We start from the raw sequence: 21,082 nt of genomic DNA, 5'->3' as shown, positions 1-21,082 counted from the left end.
TTATTCTCATGTCAGTCATCATGTGTGGCAGTTGTAACTTCCTTCTCCTGGGGGGGAAGGCGCTGCTCAGTTTTCAGTTTAGAGACACACTATACCTGTCCAGCATTTCCTGTCCAGTTCTCTCATATGATTAGACACAATAACTCAACTGGCCTCATGTTCAACTAGTTCAGTTATTTTTGGTTTATTAAGGGAGTACTTATTTCCAGCTGTTAAGTGAGTTTTCCCCTCCTCACCCCCTCCCCCCACCCCATGAACCACGCCCCTTCCCATTGGTGAGGAAGGTTGTGTGCCTCAGTGATACAGATAGCCATACTGTAGGTGCAACCACAATGGAAGGGTATCTGTTGAGAGGCCAGACAAATGTGTGGTTCCTGAAGAGGGGCAGCAGCCTTTTCAGTAGTTGCAGGGGCAACAGTCTGGATGATTGACTGATCTGGCCTTGTAACATCAACCAAAATTGCCTTACTATGCTTCTACTGTGAGCGGCTGAAAGCAAGGGGAAATTATAGTCGTAATACACTCCTGGAAATGGAAAAAAGAACACATTGACACCGGTGTGTCAGACCCACCATACTTGCTCCGGACACTGCGAGAGGGCTGTACAAGCAATGATCACACGCACGGCACAGCGGACACACCAGGAACCGCGGTGTTGGCCGTCGAATGGCGCTAGCTGCGCAGCATTTGTGCACCGCCGCCGTCAGTGTCAGCCAGTTTGCCGTGGCATACGGAGCTCCATCGCAGTCTTCAACACTGGTAGCATGCCGCGACGGCGTGGACGTGAACCGTATGTGCAGTTGACGGACTTTGAGCGAGGGCGTATAGTGGGCATGCGGGAGGCCGGGTGGACGTACCGCCGAATTGCTCAACACGTGGGGCGTGAGGTCTCCACAGTACATCGATGTTGTCGCCAGTGGTCGGCGGAAGGTGCACGTGCCCGTCGACCTGGGACCGGACCGCAGCGACGCACGGATGCACGCCAAGACCGTAGGATCCTACGCAGTGCCGTAGGGGACCGCACCGCCACTTCCCAGCAAATTAGGGACACTGTTGCTCCTGGGGTATCGGCGAGGACCATTCGCAACAGTCTCCATGAAGCTGGGCTACGGTCCCGCACACCGTTAGGCCGTCTTCCGCTCACGCCCCAACATCGTGCAGCCCGCCTCCAGTGGTGTCGCGACAGGCGTGAATGGGGGGACGAATGGAGACGTGTCGTCTTCAGCGATGAGAGTCGCCTCTGCCTTGGTGCCAATGATGGTCGTATGCGTGTTTGGCGCCGTGCAGGTGAGCGGCACAATCAGGACTGCATACGACCGAGGCACACAGGGCCAACATCCGGCATCATGGTGTGGGGAGCGATCTCCTACACTGGCCGTACACCACTGGTGATCGTAGAGGGGACACTGAATAGTGCACGGTACATCCAAACCGTCATCGAACCCATCGTTCTACCATTCCTAGACCGGCAAGGGAACTTGCTGTTCCAACAGGACAATGCACGTCCGCATGTATCCCGTGCCACCCAACGTGCTCTAGAAGGTGTAAGTCAACTACCCTGGGCAGCAAGATCTCCGGATCTGTCCCCCATTGAGCATGTTTGGGACTGGATGAAGCGTCGTCTCACGCGGTCTGCACGTCCAGCACGAACGCTGGTCCAACTGAGGCGCCAGGTGGAAATGGCATGGCAAGCCGTTCCACAGGACTACATCCAGCATCTCTACGATCGTCTCCATGGGAGAATAGCAGCCTGCATTGCTGCGAAAGGTGGATATAAACTGTACTAGTGCCGACATTGTGCATGCTCTGTTGCCTGTGTCTATGTACCTGTGGTTCTGTCAGTGTGATCATGTGATGTATCTGACCCCAGGAATGTGTCAATAAAGTTTCCCCTTCCTGGGACAATGAATTCACGGTGTTCTTATTTCAATTTCCAGGAGTGTATTTCCCGAGGGCATGCCGTTCTACTGAAAGGTTAAATGATGATGGCATCCTCTTGGGTAAAATGTTCTGGAGGTAAAATAGTCTCCCATTCGGATCTCCAGGCGTGGACTAATCAGGAGGACGTCGTTATCAGGAGAAAGAAAACTGGCGTTCTGCAGATCGGAGTGTGGAATGTCAGATCCCTTAATCGGGCAGGTAGGTTTGAAAATTTAAAAAGGGAAATGGACAGGTTAAAGTTAGATATAGTAGGAATTAGTGAAGTTCGGTGGCAGGATGAACAGGACTTCTGGTCAGGTGAATACAGGGTTATAAATGCAAAATCAAATAGGGGTAATAAAAAAATGGAAACACCGATAAGCCACTACGAACAGCATAGTGAACACATTATTGTAGCCAAGATAGACACGAACCCCATATTCAACACAGTAACACAAGTATATATACCAACTAGCTCCGCAGATGATAAAGACATTGAAGAAATGTGCGATGCTATAAGAAGAATTATTCAGATGGTTAAGGGAGACGAATATGTAATAGTCACTGGAACCCGATAGTAGAAAAATAAAGAGAAGGAAAAGTAGTAGGTGAATATGGAGTGGTGGGAAGGAAATGAAAGAGGAAGCTGCCAGCTAGAATTTTGCGCAGAGCATACTTTAGTCATAGGTAACACTTGGCTTAAGGATCATGAAAGATGGTTGCATACGTGGAAGAGAGACACTGGAACATTTCAGATAGATTATATAATGGTAAGACACAGATTTCGGAGCAAAGTTTTAAATTGTAAGACATTTCCAGGTGTCGATGTGGACACTGATCACAGTTTATTGGTTATGAACTGTAGGCTAAAACAAAAAAAATGCCAAAAGGGATGAGGAGATGGGACCTGTATAGACTGAAAAAACCAGAGGGTATAAAAGAGTTTCAGATGGAGCATTAGGGAACGATTGACAAATACAGGGGAAAGTAATGAGTTGCTTTGAGAGATGAAACAGTAAAGGCAGCTGAGGATCAAGTAAGTAAAAAGACGAGAGCTAGTAGAAATCCTTGGGTAAAACAAGAGATATTGAACTTAATAGATGAAAGCAGAAAATATAAAAATGCAAAAAAATTAAGCAGGTGTAGGGGAATATAAATGTTTAAAACATGAGATAGTCAGGAAGTGCAAAATGGCTAAGCAGGAATGGCTAGAGGACAACTATAAGGATGTAAAAACATATATCACTATGGGTAAGATAGATACTGCCTACACGAAAATTAAAGAGACCTTTGGAGAAAAGAGAACCACCTGTATGAATATCATGAGCTCAGATGGAAAACCAGTCCTAAACAAAGAAGTTAAAGCAGAAAGTTGGATGGAGTGTATACGAGATCTGTACAAGGGACGTGTACTTGAGAGCAGTATTATGGAAATGGAAGAGGACGTAGATGTAGATGAGGAGCTATGATACTGGGTGAAGAATTTGACAGAGCACTGAAAGACCTAAGTCGAAACAAGGCCTCGGATGTAGACAACATTCCATTAGAGCCTTGGCAGAGCCATCTGTGACAAAATTCTTTCATCTGATGAGCACGATGTATGAGACAGGAGAAATTACCTTAGAGTTCAAGAAGAATATAATAATGTCAAAGAAAGCGGCTGTCGACAGGTGTGAAAATTACTGAACTACCAGTTTAACCAGTCACGGCTGCAAAATAATAACACAAATTCTTTACAGATGAAAGGAAAACGTGGTAAAAGTCGACCTCGGGGAAGATCAGTTTGGATTCCGTACAAATGTTAGAACACGTGAGGCAATACTGACCCTACGACTTATCTTAGAAAATAGATTAAGAAAAGGCAAACCTACGTTTATAGCATTTGTAGACTTAGAGAAAGCGCTTGACAATGTTGACTGGAATAGTCTATTTCAAATTCAGGGTGAAATACAGGAAGCGAAAAGCTGTTTACAATTTGTATAGAAACCAGATGGCAGTTATAAGAGTTGAGGGGCACGGAAGCCTGTTAAAAAAAAATGGTTCAAATGGCTCTGAGCACTATGGGACTTAACATCTGTGGTCATCAGTCCCCTAGAACTTAGAACTACATAAACCTAACCAACCTAAGGACATCACACACATCCACGCCCGAGGCAAGATTCGAACCTGCTACCGTAGCGGTCATGCGGTTCCAGACTGAAGCGCCTAGAACAGCACGGTCGCACCGGCCGGCATGGAAGCCTGTCCCTGATGTTATTCAATCTGTATATTGAGCAAGCATTAAAGGAAACAAAGTAAAAGTTAGGAGTAGTAATTAAAATCCATGGAGAAGAAGTAAAAGCTTTGAGGTTTGTGATGACACTGTAATTCTGTCAGAGACAGCAAAGCACCTGGGAGAGCTGTTGAACGGAATGGACAGTGTCTTGAAAGGAGGATATAAATGAACATCAACAAAAGCGAAACGAGGACAATGGAATCTAGTTTCATTCGACTAGATTCCATGCTCAGGGAATTAGATTAGGAAATGAGACATTTAAAGTAGTACATGAGTTTTGCTATTTGGGGAGCAAAATAACTGATGATGGTCAAGGTAGAAAGGATATGAAATGTAGACTGGCAATGGCAAGCAAAGTGTTTCCGAAGAAGAAAAATTAGTTAACATGGAATACAGATTTAGGTCTCAGGAAGTCCTTACTGAAAGTGTTTGTGTGGAATGTAGCCACGTACGGAAGTGAAATATGGGCGACACAGAATAGAAGCATTTGAAATTTAGTGCCACAAAAGAATGCTGAAGATTAGATGGCTAGATCACGGTACTAATGAGGAGGTACTGAATACAACTGGGAAGAAGAGACATTTGTGGTACAACCTGAGTAGTAAGAGGGATCGATTGATAGGGTCATTCTGAGGCATCAAGGAATAACCAGTTTAGTACTGAAGGGAAGAGTGAGGGGTACAGATCTCAGAGAGAGACCAAGAGATGAGTACATTAAGTGGATTCAGAAGGATGTAGGTTGCAGTAGGTACTCGGAGGTGAAGAGGCTTGCACAGGATGGAGTAGCATGGAGAGCTGCATCAAAGGAGTCTTTGGACTGTAGATCACAACAACAACAAGTGAGCTTTCTGTGAAATACGTTCCTATAAAGAATGACTCAGAAGTGCTTAATTGCTGTGTTGTTGTTAGTGACGTTTGTAGTGCTGGTGTGAGAGGGGTTGGACTACTATCTGTCGTCATTGTATTGTAAAGCCGTGTAACCATGTGGTGGTTATGCTGGTGATGCAATGAATAACCAGAAAGTTACTACACTTCTCACTAGACTAATGCTGTGTAAATAAATCTCTTCCATTCACTAATTGCTCGTAGAGCAGACTGAATTGATTGGAGCCACTTACTGCACGTCCACAGAATATCTTGCAATGTGGGAGTAATATGTCTGACGGAGTGAGACTTAAAACTTTGGTTTCAGATAAAGTACGGTTTAAACAGAGCTTCAAAGACTTTTTGATAGGCAACTCCTTCTACTCTGTAAATGAATATCTTAATGGGGACTGTTATACCAAGTTATGCAAAAAGTCTGTTAGTTTTCAGTTTTGACAGCACTTGGTCGTAACAGTCGAGACAGGTATTTTGTGTACGATAAATTTATTAAAAGTGCATAACTATGTTTCATTATGACAGTGTATTACATCTGCAAATATTACCAGTTCCAGTGTGTATTCACATATATTGACCGTCTATCCAGATATTCTACGTTTTTCGTGTTACACTTTCTGACATTTCCGCGCCCACGAGAATCATCTCATTTTTGGATCTACAGAACGAACACTGAATCTGATCTAAACTGATGACGTTCAGGTGTAGAGCAGTGGTTTATTATACACAGAGGAAACAAAAGTCATGGGGCACCGATATGCACACTTATAGATGGCGGTAATATTGCGCTCACAGGGTGTAAGTGGTGTAAAAGGTGTTAGCGGGCGATGGCAGCAGATGGCCGGCGGCAGTGCCTTTGCTAACAGCACCGTGCCGCCCGCAGCGCCTCTGCTGGTTTGGCGGCAGTGTCGATGTCGACACCGGTCTGCAGTCAGTGTGGATGCGGAGCCTTACGCCACAACAGTTCTCAAACAGTGGCACCGATCTTTCTCCTGTATCTTCCTCGTACATCTTTCTATGAGATGCAGGAAGGGACTGCAGAAAGGGACCCTGAAGCGCTGACTCCTGTGCTACAGTACACGTATCTGCCATTCTTCCACAATATCCTGTAAAATGCGTCCTCCTCATGCTGCACAACGGCATATCAGTAGAGGTTTACCGTTTGTCCTTGCACAAACAAGACACATGACGGCTCGTAAATTCTGCATCCAGTATTACATGGCAGTGCTATTGCAGCAGACTATAGAAAACACAATTAGGTCGGAAAGTGTCCTTTTTTTCATTTTTTGTTATACCAGTCAGTATCAAAAAATAGAAAGCACGCGAGTCACAAAATACAGCCATTAACGTGATGTGCTTTCAACCAAAGAAAGTTTTATAGATGATATCAGATCTAACAAAGTTTTTTTCAAAGTTTACAGCATGTTCCTCCGCTTTGAGGAGTATTACTGCTTGTTGCTTTTGTTGATGATCAACAGGATTTTCTCAATCATCCTCAGTTTTTCTGTTTCAGATTTTTAATTTTCGTTCCGTGCCGCATTATGGGGCTATGTGTACATTTTTTCATGAGCATGAAACTTTAGGTCGTTGAACGAAGGAAGTGGTATCCATATTCACATTAATGACATAAAAAGCTCTTTATATATACAACCGTTTATGCTTATTGTTGAGATATGAAAGCAATCTACCTCGAGAACACTAATTAGATAACTATCAACCGTTCGAAGTATAATAAATTTTGTGTATGTCAGGCCAAATTTAATTCCTGGCACACAACGCATTTACTGAATCACCCACCGCACTAGTTAGGTAAAAAAAAGAAATGCATATTTCGGAATGCTGCCCCCTCTGGAAGAATCCCAGCGGACGCCAACGGTCAGAGAACTTGTAACTGTGTCCATGTTGTATCGCGTTACACGTTTTGGTGACTTCAGTTGCAGCTATTTTTTCTTTTAAATCTCCACAAGGTGGAACAATGAATTTGCTAATGCTGCTCGAAACATTTTTTGATCGCACCGATGAAAGGCGTTTCTTGCCATCACACAGTCTTCAACCCACCATTCTTTACACTAAAAGAGTGCGAGCAACTCTCTCATCCGGCCTGGTGTTTGTCGCCTGCTTGCTTGACCCAACTGCAGGATCTTTGATCTTATAGACACTACTTTTCAAAAACCCAAGAACCATCAGGACATTTTCTTTTTCTGAGCAGTGAATCCATTTTTTTCTCTTAAGTACATAATACTCTTTGCAACACTCCTGTAACAATCAAAATAATAATGGATAAAGAACGATACAACATGTTGTAAAGGAAATAGGTTTACCTAAAGGAATTGTTGGCCATAAATTAACGATGCGATTAAAATGATCTAGTAATATACTACCGTAATACTAGCTTACGAAATCAGTAGGAATCTTCGTTTTTATTATGGTTTTTTAATTCACGAACAGGTTAGATACATATACAAAATACCGCAAACAATGCAGATCTGGACGGACAACCATCAATCTAGGTCTACCACACCGAACAGTTCGGTGAAAAACTGAACACCTCTACAGGGTAGACGAGGCTTCCTAAGAACGACAGTGTATCGCAGTACGTGGCAGTATAAGGTTCAACTTCCTGAGCTTACTATAGCCTTATAAAATTTCACACGAAAATAACGCAAGGCCGTTGGTAGGGCACTGCTCAGCGACGACACCGCAGCGCAGATTCGCCCGCAGCAGGTGTTCCGTGCGCCGCAGTGTAGCCAACTACTGGGTTATTAACACTGACACTGACTCCCAGTCCTGCTGGCCACACGGACTCTTACTCTGCCCTATTACGTGACGAATTTATTGATTTTCTGTACCATTCGATTCTCGTAATGAACGAGGGAAAAATAACTATATTCAATTGCTTGTGCCCTAGTCTCTGTTACATCTTCGACGACGTCTAGATCCACACTCTGCAAACGAGCGTTTAGTGCGTCGCAGAGAGTACACTCCACTGCACCAGTTGTTAGGGCTCCCTTCTGTTCCATTCATGTCTGAAGCGCAGTGAAAGACTATTTAAACATCTCTGTCCACACTATATTTAGTTCAATCTTGTCGTCACGCAGGCCCGGATTTTGCAGTGGTGGCGGGAGAGGGGAGGCAAACCGTGGTATCTGCCGCGGGCGGCAGTTTCAGGGGGCGCCAAATTCATATTCTTCAAGAAAAAAACCTTGTTTCACGAAGGCCTAGCATCCAGCAAACGTTGGTCTACCGATTATTCATATGGTTCTGAACAGCATCCCAGTTTATGTTTGAATATTTTTGAACAAATTCTTAGCTGATTTCTGAAAGAATAATAAGTTGATTTTTGAACATTTGCATAGCTTACGTGATGTTTCTGCGAGGGGAATCCCCGTCGCATCTAGAAATAAAAAACTTTCCCAGAGATAAAAGGGGATGGGGCTATATGAGCTGAGCTGAATACACCCGACCGGATAAATGCCAATCGCTGTTGATTTATGAGGTTGACTGGGTGTGCGAATGAGCAGCTTTGTTGTAATTATTAGCGAAATCCATAAATTCAGACTACCGAAGTGGAAATAAACGACTAACAAGAATAACAGGAAGGTAAGATTACAATTATCTTCTAAGCGTATCCAAAAAAATGAAAATTTGACAGAACATTTTTGCAGAAGGCAACGCTACTAAGAGTCTCGGTTAGCAACCGCTTAAGTTCTATTTCCTGAATAGGTAAGAAAAGCGCGAAAAACGGCGTTTTCCCGGATTCCTCTTGCTGTCGCATACTTGTTCCCACGTACAAGGACTGTTCTGCGCCAACCAGAACACCTGTGCTGAGGGGAACCGACCCTGAGTTTGTGGAACAGTTCTAGAGAGTGACGTCGTTCCACTGAGGGCGCCCTCATCACGCCTCAGGGGCAGATGGCCGCCCGACCTCGCGAAAAATATCTAGTGCAGCGAAGGGTATACTTCCTCAATTTCTCCGCATTTCAGCGTATTTTTCCCCAATTTATACCTATTTTACATCATTTTTCGCAATTCTATCGATTTTTTATACCCGTAAGATCGTCATATAACCTCTCGTTCCGCGTTCTAAAACTGCTTTTAAATGTAGTGCAGCTGCCAACACCTTGCGCAAATCACTACTTTCCTGATCGGTATTCGTACTACACGGTGTACTCGATTGCATCCACTCGCCTCCACCCGCTTATTTCACATTCGAAGTGCGTTTGCTCTGTTTTCTGTATGCCTATATATGTGTCGCTGGAGTATTATTCCCTCCCATGTAAATTGTCCGATGGACTGTTTCTTCACTTTTCCCGTCTTCATTTGGTTCAGAGAACATCGATTGTGGTGTGTGTTGTGTGCATCTAGCAGGTGACAGACGGGTGGAAGGCACGTTTGCTGGTTCTCTAGACATGAGAAACACCATAGTTGAGTTTATAAATTGTAAGGATGATTTGGAATCACTGACATCAATATTCGCGAGTGAAAATGTTAGTTTCCTCTATTTTTTTCGAGTTTTCACAGAAAGGTCTTCGGAGATGGGATAAGATTCTAGTTACTCAATGGTTTACAGCATACCCACATCGCTAAAGTTTCGGGTTTGTAGAGAAATAATTTCCAGTCTATGTCTTAGAATTATGGTGTGCGAGTGATAGTGCTATGCAAGTGATATTGCTATGTGCTTGATATCGAGAAGGATCGTGAAAATGTTATGATATTCTGGCAAACCATGAGGAATTACATATGTTCTTGTACTTCCAGAGTCTGGAGATGGGCGTAGCAAAGCAAGCAAGCAACCAGGTCGGAACCAGAAACAGTAACGCGTTTGTGCAGAGGAGAGCCGACGCCGAATTTGTAGAACAGTTCTGAGAGTGACTTCGGTCCACTGAGGGCGCCCTGGTCACGCGTCAGGGGAGGATGACCGTCCGACCTCGCGGCAAATATCTAGTGTAGCGAAGGGTGTACCTACGGTGCATGTGCTTATGCTGTCTGTCTTCACGGTGTATGTACGACAGTCTGGCGGCCGATAGCTATACGAATGATGTCAAAGGGGCGATTTTTCATGGGTCAGGATACGAATTGTATGTTTACTACATCGACATGGTACGCGGTGATATATTGCCGAGTTGGAGATCGGTTTCACGCTGTAATATTTAAGCTACCGCCCTCAGTGGCAGAGCAGTGTTATTGAGTAAGAGTCTTTCCGTATTTGTCGATCTGTAGGCCACTTTGTAGGGTCTAGTTGTCGGTGCAATATGGTGATCTGTACAAAATAGATTTTTGTCGCTGGAAGTCCCGTCTGCAGAAACAAAAAGAAAGGCGGACAGTGCTTCCACACTGGCAGCATCAGTAATTCGGAGAGTAAATTCAATAAGAGCCTGTCATAATGCTCCATTCACTCACGAGCCATCCTTTCTGCCAGGACTTAGGAGCCTCTACATAGCGGTGAGATCGTTTGCGTTTCGGAGATGTTTGTTGAAAGCCTGTCTTAACGATTTCCAGGAAGGGTCACACGTGATGTACGGGGTGCCACCTTTGGACCATAAGGAGCAGTCTGAGCTATTTTCGTTTCTGTTAGGGCAAGAATTTCCTTGCAGACAAGCTAAGACATCACGAAAGCTTCTACAAAAGTGACAGTTAACTATTACTGTACAATTTATGAGAGGTCGATGTCACTCTTATTTCACATAGCCATGTGACATCAGTGTAACATTGAGAACTTTTTAGATGCATTTGCGACGGTGTATAGCTACACGAGCATTTCGCGACAATATGTCAGCCACACTTGGCTGGTAAACGCGTGCATGGCTAGATGCAGCTCGTGTGTCCCGTTAGGATCGCTGGGAACAATGCAGCCTGTGCTATTGTGGGAAGCAATGGAACGGATTTCTCCAGCATCTGTGAGAGTGAGTTGCTGGACCACAGGTAGGGAGATTGATTGCGCCAGCGGTGGTGAATATGCATGCAGTCTAGAGTGTTACTTGGCGCTTACTTAGATAGACATGTGACGTCAGTATAACACTCGAAGAAATCTAACTGTATACCCGAAAATAGGCGTGACTTTCAGCTGCCGTCGGCAGTGGCGCGACAGCAGTGGCTCCCACCCTGGCGCTGGCATGAGTCCGGCTGGCCCTGAGAAGTGTTCGTGGGTGTTGGAGCAGTTCGCTGATACCTCGTCGGTCGGGAGACCACGGTTGTCACGCCAGTGTGGAAGCGACGCGTTCGGAAGGGTGACGTTCTGCTCCGTGCTGGATCTCAGCAACCCCACGTGACTAGCGCCGTAGAGGGCAGCGCAGCTAGCCGATACGACTTGGTGCACCGGCGCACCTCGAGTGAGCCAATAGGATTGCTGCAGGAAAACAGATATCCACAGAGCCAGTGCGATAATATTTGGAGCACCACAGATGTCGGCAAGGTGACAATAGGTCCAGCTTGCGTCGATACACCAGCAGACACAGGAGCATTGTCGGTGGTATGCCTGACGACAACACTGTGCAGGGGACTAGCAACACATTGTCTTTTCAGAAGAGCTCCTGTTCTGCCTACAGAATCGTCACGGGGATATCCATCTAGTGAGGGTCCGAGGGGAACGAACATTGAGATATTACATTCATTACCATCGTACGAGCCCGTCATCTCTCATTACACTATAGGGTACCATTGGGGACACGATGCAGTCACTTCTGGTTCACATAACCAGTAATCTGAACAGCAGCCATTCTATTTCCGCCTTTTGTCCTATCTTTGACGTCTCTGTGAAGAATGTTTCAACAAGATGACATAACAATAGAGGTAGCCCATTCTGCCCTTAACTATGTCGATACAGGGGTTGCACTGGCCAGCATGTCCTCCAAATCTTTGAGGTATTGAACCTGCTGGTCACAGGTTACCGAGAGACTGCCACACCACTCCTTTCCAGGCAATAAGATTAGTGATTTGGCACGGAGTCGGAGCGTCACAGAACTACGTACTCCCATCTGTTTCTCGAGGTGAGTTTGACGCAATGCCAAAGCGGGTCGGAGCTGTTGCTGTTGCGAGAGGTGACAATTCTCTGTATTAAGTTGAACACTCCTTATTCTCCCAAATCAACAACAACTTGATGATATATTCTTCCTTCTATACTGCGTGTGCACAATAAGTAAAGTTGTATTTACCGTTCTTTCCGATATTGCAATTGTAAGGCTGAAGAACGTGAATCGGCACTGTTCAGACCATTAAGGTAGTTCTTTCGAGTCGTTTTGGAATGCCACGGAGAATATAAATCTGGACAGCTCTCGGAGTGCGGTCGAGCTTCCCAGAGAAGGAAGGCATTAGTACAGTCGAGGTTTCACCCCCGTACTGGGGCTGGCCTGACAGTGTTAGGGTCTGAACTCCGCTAGCCCACTTCCAGGGTGGTGGTGGAGACGGTGCAAGCTGGTGCCCCAGTTGGCGGTCGAGGCTGCTGCAGCCCAGTTTCAGAGCCGGCGTGTGCAGGGGCGGGGGCGGTGGCGCCGCGCTGGTGGCTGGTCGTGGCCGCCGCGCTGCTGGCGGCGCCGGCGCCGGCGCCCGCCGTCGTGCGTCCCGACGCCTCGGAGGCGTCGCAGGCGCCGGAGCGCAGCAGCCCCGCGGACGAGTGCCAGCTGACGCCGGTCATCCACGTGCTGCAGTACCCCGGCTGCGTGCCCAAGCCCATCCCCAGCTTCGCCTGCACCGGCCGCTGCTCCAGCTACTTGCAGGTACGTGCGCTACGCGGTCAGTTCGAAAAGTACTCGCGTAGAATCGAGCAGCCAGTAACTGTGCCCCGCAGTTGGAGACGGCAGGGTGTACCAGGGCAGCGCTGTCACCACACGCGGACTGCCTGCCAGTTTGTCCAGCGGCCCTGCCTGCCCATCTAGGCTCGGCTGAGCGCCAGCTGCTCGGCCGCCGCTGCCCGCCTCTGCCTGTGGCCGCGCCGCCTCGCCTCGTGCAGCTGGCTGCAACGCTCTGGTCTACGAGAAGGAAATCCTACAACATATTGGTTTTCTTCTTCTGGCTCATTGCTGCTACGTTCGGTCCTTCCATCTCTTCCCATGCATCTTTTACCTTGCTGAACATATTTCCAAAAATCTAGTGGTAGTCTTAAATCTTCCATTTGCAACAGATCAAATATCCATTTTCGCCACTTTTCTTCAGCCTTTTCGTTTACATCAAATATTTTCAATTCCTTCCTAATACTTGTTCTTCTTTTATTACCTAAGTTTGTGAATACTGCTGTGTTTTTGGGGAAGTTTGACTGTCTTGGCTCATAAGCTTCCTTTACCTTTTTCTTTCACTATCCGAGATTCATACCCACACAGAAAATGTGGTACTGACATAACTTTATAAAATTTAATTTCTGTTCTGCATTTTTTAATCTTCCAGTTGTAACGTTTAGGAAACACAAATTCTCAATTGTGTGTTTTTAATGTCCATCTCCTCTGTGTGTTAGCATGATCGCTGAAAATTGAAATCAGTTTGCTCGCTCTGTGATTTGCTTCTATGTTATTACTCTTCTCCTTATTGTGTTCCTCCCTTAGCAAACCGTGACTTTTGTTTTCTATACTGATGTCGACATGTTATATGTCTAACATTTTTGTGTAGTTCATAGGCAGCTGTTGTATGTTTGAACCTAATGAGCTGCAGGAAACGACTAACGTCTTCTCCGTCGACCCAACTCGATTTTGTAAGCATCAGTAATGCAGAACATAAATTATGCTTTCTTCACACGATATCCTGAGAGACGTGCATACAGGAAGACAGGTACATGCAATAACTCTTGTCTTCCAGAAAAGCATTAGTCGGTGCCACCCCAACACTTATTACCGAAAGCACAATCGAGAAATTTTTGGCTTATTTGAAAATTTGGTAGGCAGAACGCAGCATGTTATCTCGGATGAGAGTCATCGATGGAAGAAGAAGTAACTACGGGGGTTTCCCAGGAAACTGTGTGCTGTTCGTAATTAATGATCTGATAGACACTATTAATACCAATCTCAGTCTTTTTGCAGATGATGCAGCTATCTAAATTAAGTAGCATCTGAAAAATGCTGCACAAAAATATCCATTCGGATTTCGATAAGATTTCGAAGCAGTGCAAGGATTCGTAACTTGTTTTAAATGCTCATAGATGTAAAACTGTGTGCTTCAAAAAACGCAAAACCATAGTATCTACAATACAGAGGACCTGTAATTTGCGTCAGGAAATTCATTCTGTTTGTACGAATATAACTTGGAACGATCGTACAGGCTCATGCGTATGTTAGGCAGGTAGCAGACTTAGGTTCATTGCCAGGCTACTGGGGAAAAGACAGACGTCTACAAAGAAAATTGCTTACAGATCACTTCTACGTCCCATCTTCGTACCAAATGGTAGTGACAGACAAAGTTGGACGTGTACAAAGAAAGAAAGTGTGAATCGTCACAGACGTGACTTGACTAATGACAGAGCATCATGGAAATCCTGGAAAAACTGAACTGGCAGACTTCTGAAGATAGACTCCATCTAATCCATGAAGGCCTATGTACAGAATTCAGAAGTTAGTATTATGTGAGGAATGCAGGGATATACTACAACGCCTTATGTATAGTGTAAGCAGGATTAGATTAGTTAGAGTATACAGAGGCACTCGAACAGAGAATGCTCACAGCCAGAAGGCTCAGTGTGGTGCAAATGTGTGAAGCTAGCAGGCAACCGTGCCATGCCGCAAAGACACACTCGGGCTTCCTGCAGTCAACTCAGGAAGTTTGAAAAAAGTCAGATTGTGAGCAGGAGGAGGAGATTAGTGTTTAACGTCCCGTCGACAACGAGCTCATTAGAGACGGAGCACGAGCTCGGATTAGGGAAGGAGGGAAAGGGAAGTCAGCCATGCCCTTTCAAAGGAACCATTTGCCTGAAGTGATTTAGGGAAATGACGGAAAGGCTACATCAGAATTGCCACAAAAGGGTTTGAACTGTAATCTTCACAAATGGCCCAACTGTGGCTTTCTGAGTAGCGGGATGGTCCTCTCGGAGAATTTCCACACAAGTTGGAGGTGCTGCATCAGTTGTGCAACGGTGCTGGTATCAGTGGTCATGTGACGATTCTCACACCTGTAGACGATGTTCTGGATGTCCAGGGAACACAGACGCCCGTCAGGAACGTCATATTGTAATGGCAGCAGTGGAAGATGGTACAGGTACCATAACTCAGATACGAGGGCTTGTGAGCCCACATACGTCAACACGAACTGTTACAAACCAGTTACTAGCTGTGGGACTCCGGGCACACACACCTCGCGCCACAGCATCGACTTGCACAGTGTCATCAAAGGATCACTCGGAAGATAGCACAGCGCAACGTGGTCTTCAGCGATGAACGCAGATTCAGCTTCCACGGAAGCGATGGTCGTTTGTGGCTAAGACGTGGACCTAGTGAGCACAGTCACATAGAGAGAGACAAACTACACTCCTGGAAATTGAAATAAGAACACCGTGAATTCATTGTCCCAGGAAGGGGAAACTTTATTGACACATTCCTGGGGTCAGATACATCACATGATCACACTGACAGAACCACAGGCACATAGACACAGGCAACAGAGCATGCACAATGTCGGCACTAGTACAGTGTATATCCACCTTTCGCAGCAATGCAGGCTGCTATTCTCCCATGGAGACGATCGTAGAGATGCTGGATGTAGTCCTGTGGAACGGCTTGCCATGCCATTTCCACCTGGCGCCTCAGTTGGACCAGTGTTCGTGCTGGACGTGCAGACCACGTGAGACGACGCTTCATCCAGTCCCAAACATGCTCAATGGGGGACAGATCCGGAGATCTTGCTGGCCAGGGTAGTTGACGTACACCTTCTAGAGCACGTTGGGTGGCACGGGATACATGCGGACTTGCATTGTCCTGTTGGAACAGCAAGTTCCCTTGCCGGTCTAGGAATGGTAGAACGATGGGATCGATGACGGTTTGGATGTACCGTGCACTATTCAGTGTCCCCTCGACGATCACCAGCGGTGTACGGCCAGTGTAGGAGATCGCTCCCCACACCATGATGCCGGGTTTTGGCCCTGTGTGCCTCGGTCGTATGCAGTCCTGATTGTGGCGCTCACCTGCACGGCGCCAAACACGCATACGACCATCATTGGCACCAAGGCAGAAGCGACTCTCATCGCTGAAGACGACACGTCTCCATTCGTCCCTCCATTCACGCCTGTCGCGACACCACTGGAGGCGGGCTGCACGATGTTGGGGCGTGAGCGGAAGACGGCCTAACGGTGTGCGGGACTGTAGCCCAGCTTCATGGAGACGGTTGCGAATGGTCCTCGCCGATACCCCAGGAGCAACAGTGTCCCTAATTTGCTGGGAAGTGGCGGTGCGGTCCCCTACGGCACTGCGTAGGATCCTACGGTCTTGGCGTGCATCCGTGCGTCGCTGCGGTCCGGTCCCAGGTCGACGGGCACGTGCACCTTCCGCCGACCACTGGCGACAACATCGATGTACTGTGGAGACCTCACGCCCCACGTGTTGAGCAATTCGGCGGTACGTCCACCCGGCCTCCCGCATGCCTACTATACGCCCTCGCTCAAAGTCCGTCAACTGCACATACGGTTCACGTCCACGCTGTCGCGGCATGCTACCAGTGTTAAAGACTGCGATGGAGCTCCGTATGCCACGGCAAACTGGCTGACACTGACGGCGGCGGTGCACAAATGCTGCGCAGCTAACGCCATTCGACGGCCAACACCGCGGTTCCTGGTGTGTCCGCTGTGCCGTGCGCGTGATCATTGCTTGTACAGCCCTCTCGCAGTGTCCGGAGCAACTATGGTGGGTCTGACACACCGGTGTCAATGTGTTCTTATTTCCATTTCGAGGAGTGTAGATTTGTGGTCTGGGGTTCGATAAGCTACGACGCTCATTCATCTTTGGTGTTTCTGGAGGGGACTCTAACTAGCGCTCGATACGTCCAGAATGTTGTTAGAACCGTATTTTGCCATTCTTACAACAGAAAGGCCACGTGTTGTCCCAATAGGGATACACTACCCGTGAAATCCGACGTGTTGCGCAAGACATGTACTAACTTCTCTGGCCAGCACGATCTCCACATGTGTGGGATACGATGTGACAAAAAGGGACTCATGCGACTTGTCAACGGGCAACTCTTAGAGAACCTGGTGAACAGGTCGAGTAGCATCCCAGGATACTACCTGCCATCTTCACCAGCGACTGGGTGTGAGGATCAGCATCTGCGTTGCTGCCTGTGGACGTGACACCGTGTATTAGTGTGGTCGATACCTGGTACCCCAGACTTGCTTGTGCTATTGATTTGTAATCATTTCATATACTCCACATACACTGTTGCAGCAATAAATCTCGAGTGGATTGGAAACCTCTAAAAGGGTGTACTAATTTTTTTCTGGCAGTGTATAACGCTGAGCCATAGGTTAGTTTCTACATAGCAACCATTTCAGTAAGTTGTGCCTACTTTTCCGCAGACTGAAAACGAGCAAAACCTTTTGTCCCTTTAATGTTTTGGATGGTAAAACGTGTAACATGACAGAAGCGAAATTCAACGCTGTTTACAGTGATGTTAGCAGGAGGACAAGGGGTGTTATCCAACATTCCATTGTTGCCAGATGTATCCAAGATGACACCAATGAGGTCATCCAAGGTGGCGGCGTGTAGACTTAGCAACAGCGAATGACATCATACAAGATGGCGGCCGTGACGTCATTCAAGATGGCGGATTTTTGTGGGAAGTTTGAATTTTGGTGGAAAGAAGATCGATTGGGCTACCTCCACTAACCTAACCCCCCTCCCCTCCCCATCACCAGGAAAATGGCGGGAAGTTCAAATGCATCACACAACAGTTATCTCTACTAACCTAAGAAAAGCGTGGGGAAACATGTCACCTTGGCCATCCCCACTAACCTAAGTCATCTGACCACCACCTCTTCCTAGGAACTAACGCGAAGGTTGAATTTTGGCGGGAAGATAGGTCAATTGGGCTACCTCTGTAACCCTAAGAAAATGGGACGAAAGAAAGGACACTTGGACTATCTCCACTAACCTATGGATTCGTGGGAGAAACACTCAGCCTGCACTGGGCTGGTGGAGAGAGGAAGGAGAGTACTTTATTTATTCTGGAACAATTTAATTAGGGTTGGAGTGTATTTATTACACTGGTACAAAACACACACTCTGACATGCTTGGAGTCATGCCACATTCCTACAGACATTCGAACCACTAAAAGACTCTGCAAACATGTTTGCTAATCGACAACTGTTCAAATCATGCACCAATCTTTATTTACACAATTTGAGCCACGACCACCATACGATGTGTTCGAAACGAGGTCCAGAGCCCAACTGACCCAGTGCACAGCACCACCATCAGAGAGCACTATCATCCCTCTCATCTCTATGACCGCTTTCTATTGCCATTCTAATGGGACACCTCTGATGTGCAGATACCGACGTTAGACATCGTGCTATTCTACTGCTCGTGACATGTGTGTGTGTGTGTGTGTGTGTGTGTGTGTGTGTGTGTGTGTGTGTGTGTGTGAGTGACGCTCATATGGATGTCTCAGATCATGCTATACAAAAATTGTTCCACCACTCCTAAATAATTCGGTACACTGATGTGTGAACACGAAATCACCTCATAACTGTCCAGATAACACATAGCATGGCCTACAGACCTGATCGCAAAATAATCCAACAGACACGTGCAAGCACCACCCGCAGCCCCCTGTCCACTGCACCGCACTGGAGGCTAGCAGTGAAGGGACGCAACCATCAGCTGCAAAGTCATGCACAGCTGCCCACAATCATGAAGCAGCGACAGACATCCTATTCATGCTCCGGACCTCAGAAATTCCTCTCAAAAAATGTGTTCACCCGGACACAGTTGCTGATGGGACTAGACAAGAGTGAACACCTATTTTTTGCAGCATGCTCACCCACGGTCCGGACCGTGTGGTCGTGTATTTTTTAATGTTGCTGTTGTGATCATGGTACAGGTCTAGTTATTTTCCACAGATCGCTAAATTGCACTCACAGTTAAACCCACAAAACTTGTCTTCTGATCATCAAATACATACATACCAGACTCACAAGACTATCGGAAGCCACGAACATATTTACCAATCTAACTACAATTAAATATCATTATGACTGCCACAACAGTCTGACACCAATCGATGTACACATAATTTCTGCTCTTGAAGGTTTTAGTTCAGGAACGAATATTCACATCTATAGCGCACATAATTTTCCATGTAAAAAATCTCCCTCATACCCTTGCAGTTATTTATGTCCTGAATCTACACATCCCTCACTATAGGCCGCACACTCATCTTCTCTAGTCATGTCACAACATAAGCCACAGTAACTTTACAATATGATATATACACATTTTACACAAACAGTGCAGTTATCTGTTATATTTCTACAGCATCCGAAAAAATTATGGTATGCCTACACTCACCCTAGCTATATGTCACGATGCGTCTCAGCCCTAGGGAAGCACCGTCAGCCTTTCCTTTCTTTCTACAGACGTGACATTCAGCGGCAATAAACCATTTTACACTAATCACCATATTGCACTGCCAACTACACCTCCCAAAGTGCCATACATATTGTCAAATACGGAAAGACCTTTACTCAATTGCACTGCTCTCCCACTGAGGACAGGAGCTTGAATATTAGAGTGTGAAACCGATCTCCATCCCAGCAATACATCACCGCGTAGTGTGCCAATCTAGTAAACATACAATTCATATCCTGTGCCATGCAACATCATCCCTTTTACATCAGAGCGCCCTCAGCGGACCGAAGTTGCATTCAGAACTGTTCTACAAATTCAGGATCGTCACCCTCAGCACAAACGCGTTACTGTTTCTGATATGAACCTGCTTCCTTGATTTCGCACTTTTCTACGCACATCTCCAGTCTGGGGTATTACAAGAACACACGTATTTTTGCATGGTTCGCCATAATATTATACCATTTTCGAGGTACTTCTCGATATCAAGCACTAGGCAGCATCCTACCAATCGTTAGCGCAACATAATTCCCAAGATATAGACTGGAAATTATTTCTCTACAAACCCCAAACTTTATCGAGGTGCAGCATGCTGTAAACAACTGAGTAACTAGAAACAAATAGAGGAAACTTATATTTCCATTCTCAAATACCGATGTCGATAATGTAGCAGATTCCAAATTAATCCTATAATTTATAAGCCAACTAAGGTCTTTCCCATGTCTAGAGAACAGACAAACGTGTCTCCCACATGCTAGATGCACACACCACACTAAATCTTCTCTCAACTAAATAAAGGCGCGTAATGTGCAGAAGCAGTCAACCGAACAATTTACACGGATGGCAATAACTCTCCAGCGCAAACGCTCCTCCATTCACAATCTTCTCAAAATTCCACATGATCACAAAAGCCACCCAACCATTACTGAGTATTAGTTCGCTATTCGGTTGTCTAGATGACTGCAAAGTTAGATACATTCCTATACTCCAACAGGCCTCTGAATTTGGATGGCTGCTGCCATTAACAGAAAACGTGAATCATTACCATCATATGCGATGCATACGAGGAGTCATTCTAGAAAACCGGTCACATATATGTTTCATCATTATACTTACAATTAAGTGTTATGATTGCGGCCTCAATTGAACAGCATTTGACAATGAGCGAAGTATCGGAAATACACCCTGCTGAAGACTGTGGCTCTGGAAATGGAAATACCTGTACCTTCCTTACAACTGGACGTAGTCATTTCCTTTACATATGTCAGAACACAAACACATACATTATAAGCCTAATGCTCAAATGCGAACGTATCACCCACCCCCCACTACTACTAAGTATAATACTTGACCAATAAATAATTCCAGGTGATGCAAAATAACACTGACTGAAAATCAATAATGGGTGGGCATGTCTCTTATGTTTTTCTTGCTTTAGAAGGAGAGACGTAATCGACCAGATTTTAAAGAAAAAAACCGATC

General features: G+C 46.0%; 1 protein-coding gene across 1 annotated transcript in view; it reads left to right on the top strand.

The window, feature by feature from the left end:
- The window catches only part of LOC124803482 (bursicon-like), a 44,435-nt gene that overhangs the window by 4,925 nt on the left and 18,428 nt on the right, over window positions 1-21,082 (top strand). The window contains exons 2-3 of the mRNA XM_047264673.1: window positions 12,462-12,569; window positions 12,655-12,786. Coding sequence (XP_047120629.1) covers window positions 12,462-12,569; window positions 12,655-12,786 — 240 coding nt within the window. The remainder of the gene's footprint in view (window positions 1-12,461; window positions 12,570-12,654; window positions 12,787-21,082) is intronic.

Source organism: Schistocerca piceifrons, chromosome 6 (genome assembly GCF_021461385.2).
Source record: "Schistocerca piceifrons isolate TAMUIC-IGC-003096 chromosome 6, iqSchPice1.1, whole genome shotgun sequence".
Classification (NCBI taxonomy): Eukaryota; Metazoa; Arthropoda; class Insecta; order Orthoptera; family Acrididae; genus Schistocerca; species Schistocerca piceifrons.
Note: the sequence above shows the minus strand (reverse complement) of the source record. Positions and strands in the feature narration are given on the sequence as shown.